The sequence below is a fragment of the Tinamus guttatus genome, unplaced genomic scaffold (genome assembly GCF_059628265.1).
Source record: "Tinamus guttatus ecotype Peru unplaced genomic scaffold, ASM5962826v1 Tinamus_guttatus_pri_ptg000620l, whole genome shotgun sequence".
NCBI lineage: Eukaryota > Metazoa > Chordata > Aves > Tinamiformes > Tinamidae > Tinamus > Tinamus guttatus.
Genome location: NW_028289154.1, coordinates 247,677 through 270,243, shown reverse-complemented (window position 1 = coordinate 270,243; position 22,567 = coordinate 247,677). Strand labels below are relative to the sequence as shown.

The 22,567-nt window shown below is 40.2% G+C and overlaps 1 protein-coding gene across 2 annotated transcripts in view; it reads left to right on the top strand.

The window, feature by feature from the left end:
• Positions 1-22,567, top strand: part of NTRK2 (neurotrophic receptor tyrosine kinase 2) — a 184,191-nt gene that overhangs the window by 128,591 nt on the left and 33,033 nt on the right. For both annotated transcript variants that reach the window (XM_088535244.1, XM_088535247.1), the window contains 3 exons: positions 4,723-4,853; positions 11,027-11,199; positions 14,500-14,734. In XM_088535244.1, coding sequence (XP_088391370.1) covers positions 4,723-4,853; positions 11,027-11,199; positions 14,500-14,734 — 539 coding nt within the window. The remainder of the gene's footprint in view (positions 1-4,722; positions 4,854-11,026; positions 11,200-14,499; positions 14,735-22,567) is intronic.

Below are 22,567 nucleotides of genomic sequence, written 5' to 3'. Positions count from 1 at the left end.
CAAGGAAGTAGGAAGCTGATTTTATCTCTGTGTCACAGCCTTATGGACAGTGACACAAGAATGTGGCTTGCACTTGTGAAAACTATGTTCTTAAAAAGATGTTGATAATCTGTTCAGAGAAGAGCCATGGTGAACTGACTGGTGAACTGGAGAAAATCGCTGCCAGGGAGGAACTTCCCTCCCTCTGCTTTACCAAGACAGGCAACAGCAGTCTTGGTGTTATATATCAATGTGTTCATAATGAAAAAAACTATGAGATCTGAAAAGGATGTTTAAGCTAGTAGCAGAGAATGTTTCTTAAAAAAACATGAGAAGGAGGTGAAAGCTAGAGAAGCTGAAAAAAAAAATCCTTGCATTTTTATTATTAAAGAATTAAATAGTATACCCAGGAAAGCTCAAACTTTCAAATCAAGACCAGCACAACCCCCTTCCACCAAACACAAATCAATTCACTCAATTCAGTGCTCCAAAGGGAGCAAAGGTCAGATTAGATGATCTAACGGTCACTTGTGGTGGTAAAATGCTCAGCCCTATTTTTCATGACCAAGGAAAAATCATTTGATTCTTCCACCACATTTCACTTGTTATTTAAGCACATAAACTGAAGCCAGTCACATCCAACACAGTGAGTTCAGTATGATGAAATATTCCTGTGCTGTTCGTTTTGGTGGGATCCACTTCCGAAAGTGCTGTGATCTCCATTCAGCCTCACGGTCAAAGGTAGGTTACCTAGGAAGAGTAAGCAAATTAAGGCCTTGCTGAGTCATTTAAAATACGACTTGCTGCATGTTAGTGAATGAAATACCTAGAAGAAAGCCAGCTCTGTTGGTGGGAGGTCTGTGGGATCTTGAGAGGAGAAGAGAGCCCTTTTCTGCAGTTTTGTTTTCTGTGGCCAGCCATTTCCTACAGCTAACCATAGGAGCCTGCTAGTTTTACAGGCACAGCTCTCATGGATATAGCTTGACCCTGCAGGTTCTTTTCAGCATTTATCCTTGCTTACTTTGTTCATTTTTGCTTCATATTTTGTGTTTTAATTTTTGCTGAAGTATTTCAACTCAGTTTAGCTCATATATATTTGTTGCAGTAATCAAACAAAGACTGTGAACCAGCGATGACATGATTTTTGAAAGCCTAACTGGCAGCTCAAAAGCAAGTATCACTCTGAGCCAAAAAGAGGAAGATATCTAACCATCCTTTGAATGTTTGTGTATCTTTGCCTCTTGAGACTATCTTGTGAGAGCTTCTCTTTGGCAATACAATCATACTACCTCCTTGGTCAAATTCTGCTTTGTTTCTTCAGTGTAAATCCAGATAATCTTTTGGACTTTAACAGAGATAATTGCCTTATCCTGATATTAACTGAAAGCAGATTTTGACTTCATTTTTTTAGTGTATCTCCTGCTGGAATCTCCCTTCTCTCAAAGACAGGGCCATTATGACTGGGGTCCTATGTGCGCTAAATGGATTTTTGCCTTAGCTCATATTTCTGTCATATGTGTTTGATTTACTTATATTGTTCTTATTGTTAATCTGTGCCCACTTAGTCACATTTACTGCCATTATTTATTTATTTGTTTATAATACCTCAGTTTCACATTGAAAGATAACAGGGATGCTGATACAGCAAAATGACCTGCAAACATATTCTGTGCAGATCTCTAGCTTGCTATGTTTTGCATTTGACAGTCTGGTATGAACAGTTTGTTTATTTGAATGCTTGGTTTACTTACATAAGAGCATTTTGCAGCAGATACAAGTGTACTGCACAGAAGTATTTGATGTTTCTTATTTCTTTTTATTCTCCATTGTTTGTGAAGTCCTCCAGGAACTTGATAATAAAGTCCCTTTACCATTAGGGCCAACATCAGTGCTGTTGTATTCTCAAAATGGAGAGGATCTAACCAGAATTTAAGAGGTGATTATGTTTATCACCAGCTCTTTGGTGGTATTAAAAAGGACAAAATTGAACTCAACTTATGCTGAAGTGGAGTTTTGCTGCTAAGCCCAGTAGGACAGCACCACAGCCATGCTGTCTGCCTAAGAAAAGTTAACTGATTTTATGGGTATTTTACAGTGTTGACATGTTCATGTGGGTCTCAGCCATGCTTCTCTTTATGTAAGGAGATGAGACAGTATTGTAGTGATATTGGGGAAGTACTGGGAAAGTAAGAAATGTCCAAAGAGATAGGACTGAAGGACAGTTTAACTGAGTAGTAGTAGCTGAGAGAGTTTCCATCTCCTGCCTCTTCAGTGCACTGGCGTGGCCATGGCTGGGTTTCCTTCGAATAACCAGGTATAATTACAGTCTGTCAAATCATTTCACTTTTCTCAAGCAAGCAAAGGAAATAGTTGTAAAACTATAATCAACCAAAGACTTTTGAATAACTTATATTAAAAAAAGAAGTCCCTGGATCTTCAGCTATAATTGAAGACCTCTTAGTATTGGGGGCTGTTTTCTCAATTATTTCCTGTGAGTTTCAGTTAGAAAAAAACTGAAGGAAAGCAGAGCAATTTCTGTGTGATTCTGCACAATGAGGCAAATTTCAGGCCTCCTATGAACTGCAAGACTTGAGTTGATGAGGAGGAAATAATTGTTCCAGATCCTCTTCTTGAATTGTGTTTGAGATAGATACACATACCCCGTATGTGTATGTTTTTCTGTGTATGTCATGCTTCAAGACATGCTTGATACTTATTTTGTTACATATTTTAGTAGAGTTGAAGTAAGCTATTTAATAGGCATCTGTGAGGAAAAGGTGTGTTTTGGTTCAGGCCTATCTCATGCTAATTGTATTTTACGGTTTATTTGAAAGCACAATACTGAGAAGCAAAGTGAAATAAAGAGTATATTCTTACTGACTGTAGGAAGTTGCTTAGTACTTGAAAAGCTTGCCAAAAATGTGTGCATGTCTGTGTGTGTATATGCACACATACATGCATAAAAATTATCATCACAATAAAACTTTATGTTATACTAGACCAGAATTTGTTGAGAATTAAAAACTGTTCTGATTTAATATATTCTTGGCTATTACTTGAAAGTGTGTCCTCTCAGTTTTGGTGGGAGACCTGTCATGCTAGGATGAAATGGTAGCATCATTTTCATAATTACTTCACCCTGCTACTACAGCACTGGCAGAAACAGGTTTCTGTGGGCTAGGCACATGTTCAAGAGCCATTTTTCCTTAGCATTCTTCCTGAGGGGCTGGATGCTGTGTGGAGTGGGTGAAATCCCAGCTGCTCTGGCTGTGCCCAATGCACTGTTGGAGCAAAACTGTGTTGGGATGAATAGTGAGAATACTGGGATGGTGCATTTCATGCATGCATGTTATTATTACATATATGACTAAGAAATGCACTGCACCTTCAGACACTTCCAGTGTGGAACATAGGTATTTTCCTTTCCTTAATCACGGTCCCTTTCTCCAGATGTTGCTGATGGTAAGGGGGAGGCTGTGTCATTTTTTCCACTACTCTTAATAGTAGTGCTCCTGGAGTAATGATGTCTTTAGTAGTCTTCAGGCAGATAAATGGCCAGTTTGGAAGGTATGGTCAAAGTGAGAGGCTGGTCAACAGCAAAATATATCCAAAATATATCCCAAACCTCAGTTCTCCCTCCTCAGGGGTTCAGCATTAGTCCCACCGGTTTCATTGCTGAGGTGAGATTCATGCCCCTGAAGAAGCTCTTTGATGCCCATTTAACCTATTTACTTCACTGGATTTAGCAATTAAATTGCTAGTGGGTTGTGTCCTGGCAGGGTTCAATTTTAGCATTTGCAAAAGCTGCCAAATACACGTAGGTCAAGTTCATCAGCAGACATTGGCTATTTTGTACAGTTTCAGTAACACAAGCTATAAACCCTGTTCAGCTGGCCATTTAAACTGACCTTGCAGCTGCTTTATGTAGCTAGAACATTATAAAATTGATAGTGTATTTTACACAATTTGGTTCAGGATTTTAAAATATTAAATATTCTAATGGAAACTTGCACCAAAAGGGAAATATAAAAAGAGACGAACAAAAAAGCTGGAGGACTGTAATGACCAATTGCTTCTGGGCACCAGTCCAGCTAAGGCTGTGTCCACTACACTGCCTAAAACCTTTGTCCGTCTTTTATTTCTTTTACTTAGAGCAATGCTGTAAATCATGTTTGTGAAATGATATTTTTATAGCTGTAGTATAGCACTGAGAGAGACAGCAGCAGTTTAAAGCAGCATAAGTATCTGTTAAGAGTACCAGAGAATAAGTTGGATTTAATTAACAGAGGGCACATTATTTTCTTGGATTATGCTAATTTTAAGACTTTATTCCTTCCAAAGAAATTTGGCTTTGCCTTAGAGTATTCAGCTATTGTTGGAAAAACAAAAATAGAAGGGATATGAGAAAGGTTTGTTTTGTTTTCTGATTGTCTTCCTGGCTTAAAAAAAACAGTGTTCACTTTTATGTATGCTTCAGCACTCTTCCAAGCATGATGATAAATAGCTTCTTCTCAGCTGACTCCTAAGTCCATTTTTTCTTATACGGCAAATGTGCTGCACTCCAGCTACAAATGTATTTTAACACATTCTTTTTGGACAAAGCTCTTATAGGTGATGTGTTCTTTCCTTGTTACACACAGCACTGGGCAGGCCATCCTGTCTCCCTGTGGCTGCCAGCATGGACTTCTTCCCATCGTGGCCCTGCCATTCAGTTCTGACCTCCATTTTGTGTTCTATTCACAGTTGTTCAGCACATCAAGCGCCACAATATCGTTCTTAAAAGAGAACTGGGAGAAGGAGCCTTTGGGAAAGTCTTTCTGGCTGAATGCTATAACCTCTGTCCCGAGCAGGACAAGATCTTGGTGGCAGTGAAGGTAAAAGAGTCAAGGTTTCCATTATTAATTCATGATTGAAACTAATGCTGTTTTATTTGTAAATGATCTTGTTTGTCTATTCCGCAGCCCTGTGTAACTCTTCTGATATATGTGGAAGGGTTCACAAGGCTAATGGAGTCTTGAGAGAACATGATATTTGATCTTGCTGAGGATTGTAAAATAAGAGTTGAATTTTGTAAGGAAAAAGGGGAAACTCATAGTGTCACAAAGGGACAAAATATTTTATGATCTATCTAAAGTATAATGCATGAAAAATAACATCTAGTCATTAAAATTACATGTAACATTTATGTGTGTAAAAAGTAATCAACAGTGAGCTAAATGAAGAGGTTATATGTATAATTTTTGATCTAAAAAGTCCTGATTTGTTGTGATCTGTATGATTCTTTTAGGCAACCATTGATAGAAATTGTGCATATTTATCATTAGTATGGTTGCTAGTAATCTTATATGGAATCTTATAATAAACTTGTAGATAATATTTTTATGTGCTATTAAATTCTGCCTGTAAGAAAATACAAAAATCATGACATTTCAGAACTGGAGGAGTGATTTTTGATTATCAGGCTCCTTTCAACCATTCCAAAATACAGTCACAGCAGGGAGAAACTAAGGGAAAGCAGCCATAACCTTGCAGCCTGGATCCAGAAAAATCCCCTCTACTCTGAGAAAAACGGATTTGTTTGGCAGCACAGGAGGAAACATACTGGGGAGTAAGATCTCCACCACGATCTCAGAGCTTGCACTCCAGACTTGAGTCACCATGCCGACCTGTTTTGTCCCCCAAAATGGAACTGCTGAAGTCGGTTGTCATCCTCAGCTGTGGAGGTTTGCTAGAAAATAGTATCAGTGAAAGCACACTGTACAAAGAGTTTGCTAGGTCTCCCTGACAACTGTCTGCTATCTCCATCTGTGTTCAAGAGAGCTGAACAAGGTGTTCAGCTCTTGAAGTATCTCATTAAAGGCAGTGGAAGCACATACCTTAGAATTTGGTCTGTGCTTAGGGGTCAGAAAATAATACTATCTGTCCATTTCCAATTAGGCAAAAATGTGTATGTTTTGAATCAAATCATACAGTAAAAGAATCCCAGAAGATCATCTTTTTGAAATTGTAAACAAGGAGCAGAGTTTTGGATCTGGCAGTGAGGGAACATGAAAGGAAGATAGATTAGTTTAATGATTTCTTTCTCCATCATAAATAGAATTTTGTAGGGGTTTGCCAAGGTTACAAGCTTTGTGATACTTGAGTTGTTCAGTCATGTTGTCTGGTGGGAAAAAAATGTTATATCATAGATAGGAAAAAGCAAGAGACAGGAGATGACGAAGTTAGAAAGGAATGAATTTTCTATTGTATTTTGGTGAGAATAGAGTGAAAGTTTCCTGTCCTGTATCACTTCAGGTAACTGCCTGAGAGCAAAATAAAAGCTTTTCAACTGGTGCTTGTTTCCTTTGAAAGTCTTGACCAAATGCAGCCTATCATTTCGCTGCTGTTAAGTGCTGTGCCTGTTCTCTCTCTCTGCTGTTCCTTCTCACAGTGGTTCACAATGAGTAGCATTCAGTGTGTAAAGGCAGAGATGTCTCCGTGGTTTTAGATCTCTCAGTTTTCTGGACCAGTGTTATTAGAGGTTTCCCAAATCCACTCTCTGCAGTGTCCTTGATAACTGTCTTGCAGGTAACTGCTGAAGGACAAGTAAGGAGACCGATCCTTGTGGACAGGTCATGCTCCTCTCAGGTGCCTTGCATCAGCTCTTGATGGTCCCTGTCAAAGAGTGATTTTTTTGGCTTAGTGGACCTTTGGAGTGGTCCCTATACAATCAAGTGGTAAATCACCTGATATTTCTCACTCTTTTCCCTTTACTGCATTATGGAATAATGGCTATGGTTCATGCCTATGCTCTAGATACTTTTGAGGGCAACACTCTCCCTGACAGAGAATGGAACTTCATAGGCATGCTAGTCAGAGGACTGCATCCTGTTCCCTCTACTGGGTGTAGGGCTTGGCTAGCAAAGGTCTGAAGATCGGTGTCCTGGAGGAACATCCTGGCTGAGGGTAGGTCCCCATGAACAGCAAATGATTTAGAGCATCCTCCTCCTAAGCGAAAGCAAACTAAGAATCTCCCTAAGAAAGGGCTTCTCTGAGCCCATTAGAAATACATGTTTGGTGACAAGTGAGGCCATACTGGAAGGATTTAAGCAGAAAGGAAGGCAAGCAAGCTGCGGCTGTATCAGCTGGGGCGTGGGGAAAGCTTCTCCTCACCTAGTTGAGATCTGCAGAACTTCTTTTCATTTGCTGGCTGTGCTGCTAGGTCTCTGCCTGCCAGTTGCTGGGCAACATTGCAGCATTGTACAAGCATGCTCAAAAATGTGTTTTTAAACCTCAAAGGAGCAAGCTGCTCTGTCTTGAAATGCATCCTTTTCATATGTCCAATATCCTAAATATTGAAGTTGCTGCTGCAAATGATAGAGCAGGTAGAAGGATTCCAGAAAAACCTGGAAAGAGAGAAAATATCAGGCTAAGCATAAACAACCCCAAATTTTGCACTTTTTCTCTATTTGTATGGCTCAGGTTAAATTAGTTTTGGCCATCAGGCTTTTCTGAGGATCACTGAGTAGACAGAAGCCATGTGGGTCAGAACCTGTGTTCAGAACCTGCTCTGAACACAGAACTTAACCTAAGGATAAATAGTCCGAGGGCATTATACTCCTCCTGGGTGAATTTTCATTCAAATCAGAGTACCATTTCCTTCAGGCAGCTTTAGAGGAAGAAAGTGGAGGAAGATGTGAAGGGATAGTCATTATTTCCTTGGAGGCCATTTTGCCATGCCGCACTGACTTCCTTAGGCTTGGTTCAGTACGATTTCCTCATAGGCTTGGTTCCCTCCATGTATGATTGCATTCATTTAGCCTTAAAGGAATTGGAGGTGAGGAAAAGGCAAAGGTCATTCTGCTCTGAGGTTGAGGTCATGTAGGAGAGTGCTGTTAGCATTAGGTGAAGAACATTTCCATGACACTTTCAGAGGAAAGCTAAAGGTTTCCAGCACTTCAGATACTGGTCAAAAACAAGCTTCATTTCTGGAATAAATACACTGCTTACTTGTTATACAGTGAAGGGAAGCAGTTGTAAGGATTTCACAGTGCAAGTCTGAAACAGTGTAAATTATCCTGAGAATTTCATTATAAAGACATACTGCTGTTGGTGAGAGCCAGACTCTGTTTTTTTTCCTCCAACATACTCACAAGTGCAGCTCTACAGTGTAGTTATGGGTTGAGGAACTACAGGTTCTGTGCTCCTTTACCAAGCATGGATCTGCAGAGATCAGTTTCTCAGTGGTTACTTGGGCAAAGACCTATTGAAGAGGAACAGCTGTGGGCTGATAGTTTTACTTGTGGCAAGACTGAACTCAGCAGACATGGAGCATCTGTAACAGCCAGAACATTCCTCTGTTGCCCAAAGGAGGATGTCCCTCTTCCTTAGCTGGTGGCCCAGGAGCCTGAATGGCTGGGAGTGGCTGAGATCATCTCAGCTCCTACTCAGGCAAGAATCCCATCAGCTGGTGAGAGTGTTTTCATACACAGCTTTGGCTTACTTGTCAGTAAAGATAATAATAATGAATATGTCTTTTTCTCTATCTTGTGCTCTTATCGTTTTATTTTGTTTTTATTTTTTTCTTGCACTGAGAACACTCTAAATACATTACTCAGTGTCATTTCTATGTAAATTCTGTGTGCTTATTAATTTTCAGTCCTTCCAGTGTTCTCCTTGCCTGAATGTCAGCTCTCTTTCATGCATTGTGTGCATTGCATCTGTTCTGTGCTGCATGAAATAATGAAAAGGGTTTGGCACTGTTGGGCATCAGAAATTCCACTTGCCTTTTGGTAGGTAGGAAGCCTGTCAGGGTTCTCCTAGGTTTTAGACCTTGCCGCATTTTGCTCTTTGACAGAAAATATGTAATTACCATGGCAACTGCTCTGTCATATGATAATTTTGCTGTTTCTGTGAGATAAAAAGCACTTTCCCAAATATACAATATGCCATCCTCACAGGACAAAGCTGTCAGCATTTTTACTGTCTTTACAGTGAAAGATTGGCTATGCTTCTCCATATTGATTATTTTTATCCAGGTTGCTGTTATTTATTTATTTTTTATAAATTGGTTTTCTAGTTCTGTTGCCTACAAGAATTACAGTCAAATTACTTTATTCATGAAACCACCAGAGGAAACTCAACTGACAGCAGAATTGTTCCCTGTGGTTGCAATATATAATGTAGATTTGACTGTGGCTGTGGGATATTAAAGCATCATCCCAGCACCATTAAGGGTGTTAGAGGTGTTTCAGCTAGCCCTTATCTGGTTTGGATATAACTGTGATTAACTGTGATATAACTGTGATAACTGAGACTCAAGGTGGGGGATTGAGTTGATACCCACTTCAGCTTTGTATGCTCATGTACCATAGCTTTTTAAACAGCCAAAATCTTTATTGCATCATTATTTGTAAAACTCATGGAAGAAGGGTTCTGGGCCAGAAAACACGGGGTTCATAAAAGTGTCCCTCAGGGAAGGGGTGTTTTTGGCCTGACATATTTCTATTGCCTCTGGAATCTGTAGAGCCTACAATCCACTGGGAAAAAATTCTTTTTGTAGTAGCTGGCTGTTCAGTCTGCCCTGTTTCTTATCCCTCCCATCTGGACCTTATTATGGTAGCTGTTCATTTTTGGAGACCTATGGTTGCATTTTTTTGAGTAAAAGGAGTGTCTTCTGTAAAACCCAACTTTTAGTCCCTTATCTACACATGGACACATATAACACTAGACAAGTGGCCAGAGTTGATTCTGTTCAGGAAACATCTTGTACAAACCATGATTTTGTTACAGCCAAAAAATGGGGTTTATTGGTGGAACCATTTTACAGTATCAGCTTGTTCTGTTCTCTTAGGCATTGTTGGTCCCATGCTCACCATGGGAATTCAGGATGGAAAGTAAAGTGAGTAGATGACCAGGAAGAAGCGTTTTTAGTTAAAGCCACTATTTTTGTGTCTCATTTTCTTTTACACTGAGTTGAGATGTAGTTAGAGTACAGATCTCAGTCTTCAGTTTCTGTGAATAATAATTTGTGAGAATGGGTAACCTGCTATCACTCTCTTACTGTTTTAGAAATATTATTTGAATTAATATAGTGCAATCTCTGTAGTTCAAGAAAGTAGAGCATAGCAATAGTATGTTGTTAATTATGGTGATTCCTTACTTAATTCATGTCAGAATTTGCTTTCTGGTGCTTGAAAGAATTCCTTACTCACGAAACAGTTTTTATGGAGAGATCTAAAACCGTCTTTCTGAGTGGCTGCTTAACTAGTGTCATTTCATAAAACTAGCGCCATTTCATAAAACGACATTTAAGCCTCCCATTTGACCCAGCATTGTTATATTTCCCATACATGAAAATATGCGAGATTTTAAAGCTATATCTGAAAGAAAAAGAAATGATGTCCCTCCCCATATTCTGTTCTGCATTATTTCTTCAGTGTTTAGCAATTTAGGATTGATCCTCCAGTACCTTATGCATATTCTTCATCTCAGGCATGTGAGTAATTTCACTGAATTCCCAAAAAAGTCGCTGGGATCCTAGGTTGTAAGCTCTGGTTGAGGGATGAACCCTTGTATAAATCTGCCTTATGCATAGCATGCTATAGGGGCCCACATCAAAAACAACTTTAATAGTACATAACGAAGGCTCCTACATTCCTGTTAATCATTTTAAGCAAGCAAAGTTTCACTTTACAGAACTTAAAACAGAGGTGAGTGCCCACAGGATGCTGGGGTTTTGCCTGAGTTAAATACTAAAGGAAATGGGCCAGCTGTGTACTAGTATGTTTCTTGGATAAGGTTAGTTTCTTTGTTCTGTTTGGAAAACACTTGGCACAGTAAGGTCCTGCCTATCACTCCTCTGGGACGATGTGTGGCAGGGGAACAAAAATTGTACTGCCACTATTAAATTGCCCTTAAACATCACATCTGCATTTCTAAAACAGTTATTAAGAATGTACCTTCTCCATCCTTTTCAGAGGTCCTTATCTTACCCTTACAGCTCCTTCCCACATGTTCATTACCTTCTGCAAACACCTCCTCCTTACATCTCCCTTTCCTCCACCAGACGCTGAAGGATGCCAGTGACAATGCCCGGAAGGACTTCCACCGTGAGGCAGAGCTGCTTACAAACCTGCAGCATGAGCACATTGTCAAGTTCTACGGCGTCTGTGTCGAGGGCGATCCACTCATCATGGTCTTTGAGTATATGAAGCACGGAGATTTGAACAAATTCCTCAGGTAAATCCACTGGTGTCTGTTGTGCTGAGGAGGCAGAAATGGGCAGAGAAGTTGGGCGTTGTTGGTACTCAATGGCAAATTACTTACCACTAGTAAAAAACACAGGAATGAAAATCTGTATGACGCACTGCTTGTACATTTTGTGAGTTGTGATATGGAGCTTATTATTTCCTTACCTATTTGAAAGGACCACTAAGTTACTCCTGGTGCCTGCAACAAAAGGAGTGCTGTTTTTCAATATATTTCAGTATATTCTGAAATGTCTGGCTATAAAGCTTGCTCCCTTGTAGGAGCAGGAGTTGGAGTAGGGATTGCTCTCTTGCCTCCTTTCTGCTAGCACTTGGGAAAATCCCACTCAACACCTATCTATCTGTAGGTGTCTAAAAGCTTTGGAAAATCTAACTGCTTTTCTCTTCCCTCCTGTCAACATATTGGAAAAAGTACTGTAAATCTGTGGCAAGAAAACTGTTAGGCTTGGAACTTCAGTACAATGGAAACTGCAGCATCATGGGGCCTGGATTGGAACTTTTACTTTCAAAAGTTATTCAGAAATATCCAACCAAAATTGAATTTTGGTAGTGAAGCAAGCGTGAATAACTAAGTGATGCATAAGGTTCACAGTGATAGGTAATTTACAAACCAATAAGTTTTGTCCAGTGACTTTATGTATGTGCCATTTATAGTAGTCTGAACTCGTTGACATGCAAATAAGCAGTTAAGGGACAGCCTTTGCTCCTACATTAAAAAAAAAAAAAAAAAAAAAAGCATAGTGGACTGTTCTCTCAAGGTCTTCTACGCTGCTTTATCCAAGGGCACCACAAAGGCATTTTGGTGTACTAAGATGCCTTCTGCATAAGGATGACTGGTGTCCACATCCATTTTGGAAAACTGCATGTAATGCATGGCGCTGACAAAGCTGTAAAACAATCAAACTAATGGCCCTTTAAATGGGTTCAGATCTGGTGTCTGAGTAAAATTGCTAGTGACTGCTGGTGTCACCATTTACGAGTTTTTGATCGCTTTTGTGAAATGAGTTTGCTGTCCTTGTAATCCCCAGCGAACAAACAGACACATCATAAAAGCAAATGACATCAACCAGCCTCCTCCTTTACTGTCAGGGTTGGCAGGGACACCATGGGTTGAGCTGGGGATTCAGAGTGAATGTGACTTTTCCTAGACTGATTGCCTCCCTGGCAGAGGTTTAAGTGTATTGCCAAGGCAGTGTTTCCTGCTTGCACCTCTGCTGTGCATATGAAGAGGAGCGCACTTTCCAAAGATGCCAGTCCAGATGCTTGTTTCAAAGTGCTGAACTCCCCCCATTAAAGCAAATTAGATTTGCAGCTGATTCAGTGTCATCGTGAGAAATGCTTATTCGTTGATTCTTTGCAATTAGCCTTTTTTTACCTCATAACTCTGATTTTGAATTCTTGTAGAGAATGGTAGTATAGCAGACAGTATATTTCCTATGTTAAGTTTTCTTTTTAAAAAATTATTAATCAGCTCTTGTCTTTAGAACATGAAATGATTATGCTGGGACAAGCTGTTTAACCTAAGCTCCAATTTGTCATTCCTGTCATTTCGCGCACATTTGCCGCAGCTTGTGCTGCAGATCAGACACTGGTCGTAAGCAGGCTGGAAAAGCCTATTATTTCTTACCCTGCAGCGCCACCAAAGGCTGTCGGGGAAAAACATATCCGAAATTTAACCCAAAGGAACCTTTGCTCCCTGTGGTGCAGCCAAGGACTCCAGCCCCGAAGGTGTGCTGGCCGTGCATTTGGTGACTAGTGGAGACTATGTGGATCTGAAGGACTCTGCTGGTTGTTTTTGACAGCGAGGAGCTCCACTTTTGCAGCTGGCACCAAGAAGACAAGCAAAATGGATGGAGTATTAAAAATTATCCATAAGTTTCATCACATATGTACCATCTCCTCAGGGAAGGTAGTGAGAGATGAGAGCGCAAATTTTGTATGTTCAGAGCTTTACATTTGAAAACAGTCATTAAAAACAAAACAGTACAATGGAGAGGTGTAGGGCTTTTCATTAGGAATTTGCCTCTGAGCCTTGGTTGGAGATTTCACATCCTTCCTCTTTTTCCCACCAGTGCTGTCAGTTGAATGGCCAGCTGTACCCTGTATCAGGATAACTGCAGTTAACTTCTTTGCCTGCTACCAGACACAGTCCCAGCAATGCTGCAAACCCTCTTTGTTCCTCTCTCACGTGCTCATGAAGTTCTTCCCCTGGGGCAACTTTAGTATCATATTTCTAATAGGTAGGGTCAGATTTGATCACACAGATTTTGATTAATTTGCAACTCTCTTGCAAACTCCTATGCCTTTCCCCCAGGGTTGAATGAAGGCCACATGTCACCTCTATTGACCAGATATTAATATCTGTATCTTCAAGGTACCAGGATGTGCAATATCTATACTAGAGCAAGCACTGTTAGGATAGGTGAAGCACAAGAGCTGTAGAGCTTTATTGGGGTTTCCAAATACAAAAATGCTTTATTTGCAGCAGGAATAGGAACTCCTCGTGAATCAATTGATCAATATATTTTAGGAGCTTGCTAGATCTTGGAAAAAAAGTACTATTTCTGGAATTCTTTAGTTGTTCAGACTAGAGTGTGTTTTAAATTCTCTTCCCACTAGATAATTCCTGGGTAGAGCAGAACTTGCCCTCAGTGGTGAAATCGGCAAAAATGTTTTTCTATTCTGCAAGAATGATAGGAAATTGAAAGTATAAACTTAAAATTGCTGCCCTTTTTCTCAGATTGGATGTGAGAAGGAAGTTAGTTCTTTCTTCTTGAAGACAAGATGAAAACGCGCAATGACCTGTCTCCCTATGGAAATCAAGGGGAAGCTGGTCATTCAAACACAGGAAGAGCGGTGCTATGCCTACCACTTCACGGCAGAGTATCACTCCTGGAGAGGTTTTCATCAAGTACCTATCAGCTACATTTACCAGCCTTTCCCCAGAAAAGATTTCTGGAGCACAGCAGACTAAAGGTAGTGGTTTAGGACTAAGGATTGTTATGAATCTATCTGTCTATCTGCTTTATTTCCATGAATGATATATTGCCCATTATGTAATGCTCTTCAAACCACCAGCCTTTCTCACCATGGAAGAAAACAGTAGAGGAAAAAAGCCAAAAGACAGTTTCTCCTCTTTCACCAGTGTGTTTACATTCCTTTTTGTCATTATGCTTGAGCAAGTCACTTGTCTGGTTTTAGACCCCAGATGCCTTTTAGCTCTTTGGCTTACAAGTGGCCTATCACTTCATCAGTTTGTATTTTGATGCAGGGCACACGGACCAGATGCAGTACTGATGGCAGAAGGGAACCGTCCCGCAGAGCTGACCCAATCCCAGATGCTCCACATTGCTCAGCAGATTGCTGCTGGTATGGTTTACCTGGCATCACAGCACTTCGTACATCGGGATCTTGCTACCCGGAATTGCCTGGTTGGTGAGAACCTGCTGGTGAAGATTGGGGATTTTGGGATGTCTAGAGATGTGTACAGCACAGACTACTATCGGGTAAGTGAACTGGTATTGTCAATAATAACTGAGGTCTGATTTAGTCATCTCACCACCTTGATCTGATTATACAAATATTATACTGGACATTCTGTCTGTCAGGTGATTTAGGGTACTGCATATGGAGAAACTGGTTTGGGGTTACCAGGTTTTGGTAAACTGGGAAAGAGTTGATAAGATTGGCATGTCCTGTGGTTTTTGTATGTTGTGTTTGTTATCTAATAACAAGTCATAGAAAGGTCCTTCCTCTAGTCAAAGATTCAACATGTTTGCTTGGCCTTAGTGAAGAAGAAGCAGATGAAAAACAAAAAGGATTTTCACATTTGACCTAATAACTCAGGAGTTACTAAAACATAATCTTTTACAATTGGAAATTCCTGAGCTCAGTTGCCATAAAGCAACCTGTGAAGTTTGCCAAAGGCTTCTTGAATCGCTAGGATAAGCACGTCTCTGTTCACTGATTCTGATGTTGATGTTGGCTTTGTACTATGTGGCAAGTCATGTAGTTGACAGCATTTGTGTTCATTACAACATGTGTAACTTCATGAGTGGAGCTGGACTTTTGTGAAAGGCAATCCATGGGCAAGTTGTTAGTTTATAAATACTAGTGTTGAATCCTGTAATGTGGGCTAGTCTGTACCTGTCTCGCACATCAGTTGCTGCCTGTGAATTTTCTGCAGACAAAATGAAGGCTTCTTCCGTATCCATCTTAATAGGCATCAACAGGGCAGAGGCACTTCTGCACCAGTGTCTGCGGGATGCCTGAAAAGAGATTGCCATTACGTCTGGGTGAGGCTGGACAGGGCCCAGGAAGCTAGGCACAAGGATTATTGTAGAGTGCTGTTTCTCTTAATAGCCGAGAAGTAACAGTCTCCTTTGTTCTTTGTCTTTTTGGTCAACAAGCAAACACAATATTTAGTAAACATAGAAACCACATTCCTCTTATATTTTGTTCTTTTGGAAATTTGGCACTTCAAATTATCTGGTCAACATAAACAGTTGTGACTTCATTTAAGTACTTGGAAAAAAATACAAAGTAGTAATCACTGCCTATGTTTGTATTTGAAAGGATACCAGTGAGCACCAAGGGCCAAGCTTTCTTGATTTTGCATCTGAAATATGAGCAATACTTATTGGGACTGGAGGCATGTATCTGTTCTGTATTTCAGTAGGGTTGGATTTATTTACCAGGTTTATCACCACATTTAAGAATGAATATTCATGCTTAATAGTGAATGTTTGCAAAGACCTTAACAATCAAAGGCATTTTGGAATGATGAATGCCTTGCTTTGTACTTATTTTTGGGAAAACAAACAAACAAAGAACACAACTAACTCCTTGCTACAAAAAAAAACTAAATCCAAGAAGAGATAGAGGCTAACGATGGACTTTCTGCTGAAAATTGAAACTGGAACAAGCATATGGTTCAGTACCAGCTCTAGCGCCATCTAACTTGCGCCTGTTCTTCTTGGCTTAATACTTGAGTCTTGCACATTAGCAAAGCAAAAAGTAACACAGGGGGAGTTTAGAATAAGGCCAAGGTTTTGCCCTGCCTGATCGGTGACGTGGAGAAGGCAGGCATTCACCAGAGGAAATTAAGTTGTAATTGTAAGTAAGTTGTTGGGATTTTTGGGTACCTTTTGAAATGCCTCATTCAACATTGCACTTTTCACATGTCCTCTCTGACTTTGTATCATCAATGTTTGTTCATTTTCCTACGTCCATCATTGCCTTTCTTCTTCTCTCCCTCTTGGTCACTTTGTCTTCTCTCATTCAAAGACCAAAGGAGGATGAGTGGCGTCCAGGAAGTTAGAAAGGAGCAGAGATATGGAGAAAGAGAGGAACAGTGTAGAAAGTGAAATAATGTATTTGAGAGAGAAAATGAATGAAGTAGGAAGTGGAGAGAGGTGTTAGTGAAAGACAAATGTGGATAAATGGTGAAACAGGTAGATAGGTGTCAAAGAGGGTGAATGACAGTGCAAAGCAGCATGTCTTCACCCAAGCTAATGGTTAGATGGGGTAGCTTGCAGTATGGTGCGTGGATTTAAATTTTTAATGAGGTCAGTCACTTGTTCCACGCAGTCATAAACCCAGGAAGAACCATTTTTCTAGCAGGCTCCAGCCTACCTTGCAGCCGTTATACATACTGACGAAAACTGGAAGCTACAGTGAAGCCTTTGAGATTTTGGCCTGCCCTTTTGAGCCGTAAATGGGCTAGTCAGAGGCTGGTCACTAAAGAGTCAAGGCCATGATGCCTTGCCAGCTGGTTGCCTGGAGAATGGCAGTCCATGGCAGTCCTGAGTAATGAAACTGTCAGCAACAACGCTGGGATGGTTCTGACCAACCATACCTAACTGTAGCAAGGTAAGTCTTTCTAACTGTTCAGATTTAATCACATACATGGAAGCAATTCTTCGCCATCCTTGACAGCTTTATCTCATGTTCATTGCAAGGATTTACAGAGCTCCAAAATGGTCTGCAAAAAATTTATGTGGTAGTTGTGCCTACTAATACACTGGAGCCAGTTTCCAGAAATACTACTGCTCTGATAGGGTGCTTGATTTGCCCAAGATGATTATTTGTAGCTTGTTTCTGTAAAATAAGGATGATCCCCAAACCTTATTTACTGTTAGATTTTTAATGACATTCTGCATTGAATCAGCTCAGTTGTTAAGAGATGCTTCAGGGAAGAGTGGGAGAGAAGTAACCTTTTGATTTGGAATAGATGTGATATGTGGCCGTGCTTGCTCAAGATTTCTGTTCTTTCTTCCTGTCTTTTTTCCTTCGTTCTTCATTACACAGGAATCTTGGGGGAGGGGAAAGACGTAGTATACATGTAACATTTAATGAAACATCAGTAGTTTTCAAAAGTCAGACCAGATAAGCCTGAGGACATGAAAAAATTGCACTGGCATTTCTTACCCGGGGCTGCCATCCACCCCAGGCCAATCTAAAAGAACTGGCAAGTAATTAGTTTGTTCCATGTGCCAAGCAGCTCTGCTGACACTGCTGCATCACAGTCCTTGTAGAGCAGTAGATCTTTTCACATATTTATTTACTTGCAGAGTTTAGATCTCGAGTTCATCAGAGGCTTTCTTTTTTTAATATCTGTTTGAGCTCAGAGTTAGGGGTTTCCCATCTGATGCCCAAATACTGTGACTCATCTGCAGCGTTCAGTGGCTTGAAGTATTGACACTGAAACATGGAAACAACTACCTTGCTAATAGTTGTCTCTGCACCCAAGGGTACTATTTCATACCCTTTTCAGACTTACAATTCAAGTTTGCAAGTGCTTGCTCAGTATCTCATCTTAAAATACTTTTCTGTGTTTATCATAAGCAAAAAAAAAAAGGCAAACAAAAAAGAAAAAAAAGGAAGATCAGTTCGCCTCTGTGCTCAGAAAAACTTAACAGGGATATGTTTTAAATATACTACTTGGTCAGACAGCTGCAGACTTGAGCCAAGATTTTAGATGAAATTGTGATCTCACTGGAGTAAGCAAGAGCTTTGCCACTAACTTCATTAGGACCAGAATTCACCGTTCCACTTTTTTTTATTTAAGTGTGTCCAGTGCCACATAGAAACTCTGTTTCTGATTTAGATATATGGAGCTAAGTTGTATAATTTCTATTTAGCTATTGTATAACTTACTTGTCTTTATGCAACAGTGCAAGGAACTGCACTGTTGGAGGAAAGTTGGAGTGGAGGAAATAAGGGTTTTTTGCCTCTGCTTGTATAAACCATGCATGGTTCTATCTGAAGCCTTGAGGCTATTAAGTGGGTTTGCATCTTCCTTTAGGGCCAGCTTGTCTTAAAGGGATGGGAATGTTTATAAAGCATGTCACAAGTTTGTTTCCTCCACTTTTGGCCCAGATGGAGTAGAAGGGCCCCAGGGGCTGTGGTTCTGTCCGGTGACCTGGTTTCTCCTTAATCTCCTACATATTTTGCAGCATGTTCATTATTCTTCTACTATTCAAAGAGCGCAAAGTATGTAGGATGGGATGAGGTTACGTAAGTTACTTACCCGAGCCTTCCACTAGTGCCGGAAGCCACATGTTAGGTGTTAAGTGCAGGAAGACCCACAAGAACCTCAGACCTCCCTCACGCCATGCAAAACACCCCAACACCCATTAACACTTTCAGCCTCTTTTTACAAAACACCCAAAGCCAAAAAAATACAGTCTGTCATGTGAAACGGGGAGAAATTGAAGGTATCACCCTTAGATCACTACAAAATAACTTTTTTTTTTTTTGGCAAAATTACATGAAAGTTCTTAGGAAGTCAGTTGCATCTCATGCAACATTTGGTGACAACAGTAATTGTCATTGTGTCAGAGTGAGAAATAATTTCTGATCTGGCAAGCAGAGAATGCACACAGCTGGCACCAATCTGGCAAATCTAGGGTTTCTTGAGGCCCCTTGGAGCACATCTATCTCAACATCCTACCTTTGGCAGTTGCCTGTCATCACTGTCTCAGGGAAGTGTGGGAACAGAACTTAACCCAGAGACAAATTTTACAGCAAGAAGAAAAAAAATGCAGGTGATTAACAGAATCCCCCAAGAAATATTTTATTTGACTAAATAAGTATAGCATCACCAACAAAACACTGACCTACTTTTTTGTAATGTCTCTCAGGAGTACAACAAAATTGGATAGCAGAAGTCTCTGAATCTTAAATTGCTAGTTCCTGGATTACTTCTGCTCTGGCATAAAACCCCTTTCATTAATTTACCCAGTCAGATATAGCAAATAACTAGGGTCCTGCTGCTAAGGTACTGCCTGCAAGCTGCCATAAGCTCTTTCTCCTTCTAGTTGGAGATTCCTTTTTAATCTGTAGCCTAAATCAGCTCCTGACCAGTTCACACTGTATCATTCTCCAACAAAAACTTTATTCTCCATTCCTCATGTTTATATCTCAAACATAATCCTTTCTCCTCCCAGACTGTTTTGGAGTGTTAAGAAAGCCTGTCAGGAGAAAAGGTTCTTCGTTTTCCTTCCTGTCCTTGCAACCTTCTCTGTCTTTCCATTCAAATATCTCTTTTTGATACAGAAATCATTAGAACTGTGAACAGGATTTTCCAAATGTGAGTTTGGCACTCCTGGATCAGAGGTACTTTTAGCCTGTAATGAAAACATACTGCATAAGAAATCCTACACTCACACTAGCTGCAACATATTGGCACATAGTCACTGGATAGTCAAAGAGCATCCTAGACCACTCTCATCTACTACTGCTTCCAATGATGAGCGTCCCACTTATTGAAGGTTTTTGTTTCAGTCCCTAAATGGATGGCTTGCAGGTCCTACTGGCACATTTTGTACCTCTAGGGATTGTGAAAGACCATTGTCTCTTTTAGTTTTAGTTTCTTTCTTTTCTTTCCTTTTCTTTCTTAATTAGTATTCAGGTCTTGTCTAATTTGGTAGCAAGTGAAGAACTAAAGAAACAGAGTCAAGAAACTAAAAAGTAAAAAGCTGAGGGAGTGAGGAAAGTTTGGAAATAAGTTTCCTACTTGTGTGTGTGTGTGTTCCTTGATCTATTTAAATAAGTATCTTGAAAGTGGATATCTTTTTGAAATATACAGTTCCCATGCACTTTTAGTTAAGATATGAGAAGTTATTATCCTTTCGAGCCTCACAGAAAGACTTCCAGAAAAATTAGGGATTACAGAATTTGATATTCAGAGCCAATTCTAAAAATACTCATGATTCTGATCTTTTATTTCTACATAATAAGAGCAAAAACCCTTTCCAGAAACCATTTTGACCTTGAAAGTATTACAGTTCTTGGGAAGCAGGCCAGATTCTGATCTCCACTGTTGGTCAGTAAATCTAGAGTAGCAGCTCTGAAGACAGTGAAATAACATTGGTATTAGAGTAGTGAAATGGCAAAGAGCATCTGTCCCACTAAGCATAGTTCTTCTTTCATTTATTATCCTAATTACTAATACTATGTAGTGCTGTATTTCTGGCAATGGCATAATAAATGTTTTCTGGTGACTCGGTATATGAAATGTTTGCTAAAAGATAATGCTAGTAAAATAACCACCGAAGAGTGATCTCACTAAGCTATTTCCAGTACCAAGTCCCTGTTTGCAAAGAGAATTAACGCGTAACAGCAAGAGCCTAAAAAAAGAAAAGCCTGGTTTATCGTTATTTGGACTGTAGCTAGCCAGGCAAGTATCACAGTGCAAATGTTTACAGCAAGGAACAAGCGTCTGTCTATTCAGAAAGGGCAAAAGCAGAAAACACCTGCAGGTCTCAGCTGTCACTGTAGAGCCGAATACCTGTGTGGGAGAGTCTGGTGGAGGCTGCACTGAAGAAAACAAGAAGGAGTTGCTGGGAAGTCAAGCAGCTTGTCAAGGCATCTTTGTAGGTGTGTGTATTGAATTGTCATACGTTGAAGGCACCATTTGAAGGCTTTTTATTAGCTTCTATTTTTGCATCCGTTGCTCAAAGGAAACTATCTGCTTCCCTACATGGACTTTGCAACTCACTGCATCATGAGCAGTGATGGCAGAACAGTGGGTGCCAGCAACTCTGGAGTAAATGTGCAGATGATTTCATGTAACCAATAGGAAACAGTACAGGAAATAACAGGCCTTCTCTGTAGATGTAAGTCTGAAGTAGCTCCCTTGCAGTTAGTGTGGTTACTGTGAACTTACAGCAACTTAATCATGAGCAGAATTAGGTCTAATGATTTCAGAGGGCTTTTATGACCTTCCTAAGGGCCACTACTGTGTGGTGGTTAGAAGCTTGTATACACCAGAACAGAGCATTATCCTGGTGCTAAATGATTAGCAACATGGCTTGATGCCTGTTACTACTAGTGCATGCCAGAGTACATTTTGTTGTGTGCAGTAAACATGCTCATTCCCCAGCTAATCCCTGATTCCTTGTTTTTTCTCTTGAGTCCCAGTTTCCTGCCCTGCTCAACACTACACAGAGAGGCCAAATTCAGCTTTGGCTCAAACAAGTATAGTTCCAGCACTTTTTGATGTGGCTCTAGATGCAGTCACTTCTCAAGCGGAGTTTTCTTATCCTCTTCACATCAAGCTCATTGGTATTGCTTATGGTTCTATTTCCAGATGTTTTCACTGACAGTGCTCTTTGCAGTCCAAGAAAGTTTTCCATATTACTGCTAGGAAAAGGAGCATCAGATGTACAGCATCTGTAGTGAGCTGCATTTAACAGTGACTTATTACTGAACTCTGTCTTGCAGGGTTAACAGGACAGTAATAGAAAAAAATAGACCTTCAGCTGGGAGGTTGCAACATAATTTGTTTTGCTGCATTTTAAGTCCCTTTTCACATGAAGTATAAGCAAGTGTGAAACCTGCTGCAGTGCTCTTGGAGCACACTCTACTTCAGCCTGTGAAGTCAGAGTTGGAGGGGACAGGCAGGGAAAATCTAATGATTAGGGTGAAAAAAGGTATCACAGAAAAAGCAGCAAATAAGATATAAAGCGTAGTGGACTTGTTTCTGTGACACATTACCTGATTATCCATTGAGTTTGGGTGTCTATTTGGTCCTTCAGAAAACTCCCCACCAGATTTGTACCAGCATGGTTCTAATGTAGGATATCAAGTGATTGACCATAAAATCTAGTTTGAGCGAAGAAGTTCAGCCAGGAAGCAGCAACCAGAAAAGGTGCCAGGAAATGCATACATTCATTTTGACTCAGACTGTAGCTAAAATATGGCGTATATTTCAATCAAGAGCTTAATCAAAATGTTTGAGATTTTCCAAATGGAAAATTTCCCACTGCTTTCATCCGTTGAAAGCTTTGACAATTTACTATTTTTGGCCACACCTTCCTTATTAAACAGACACT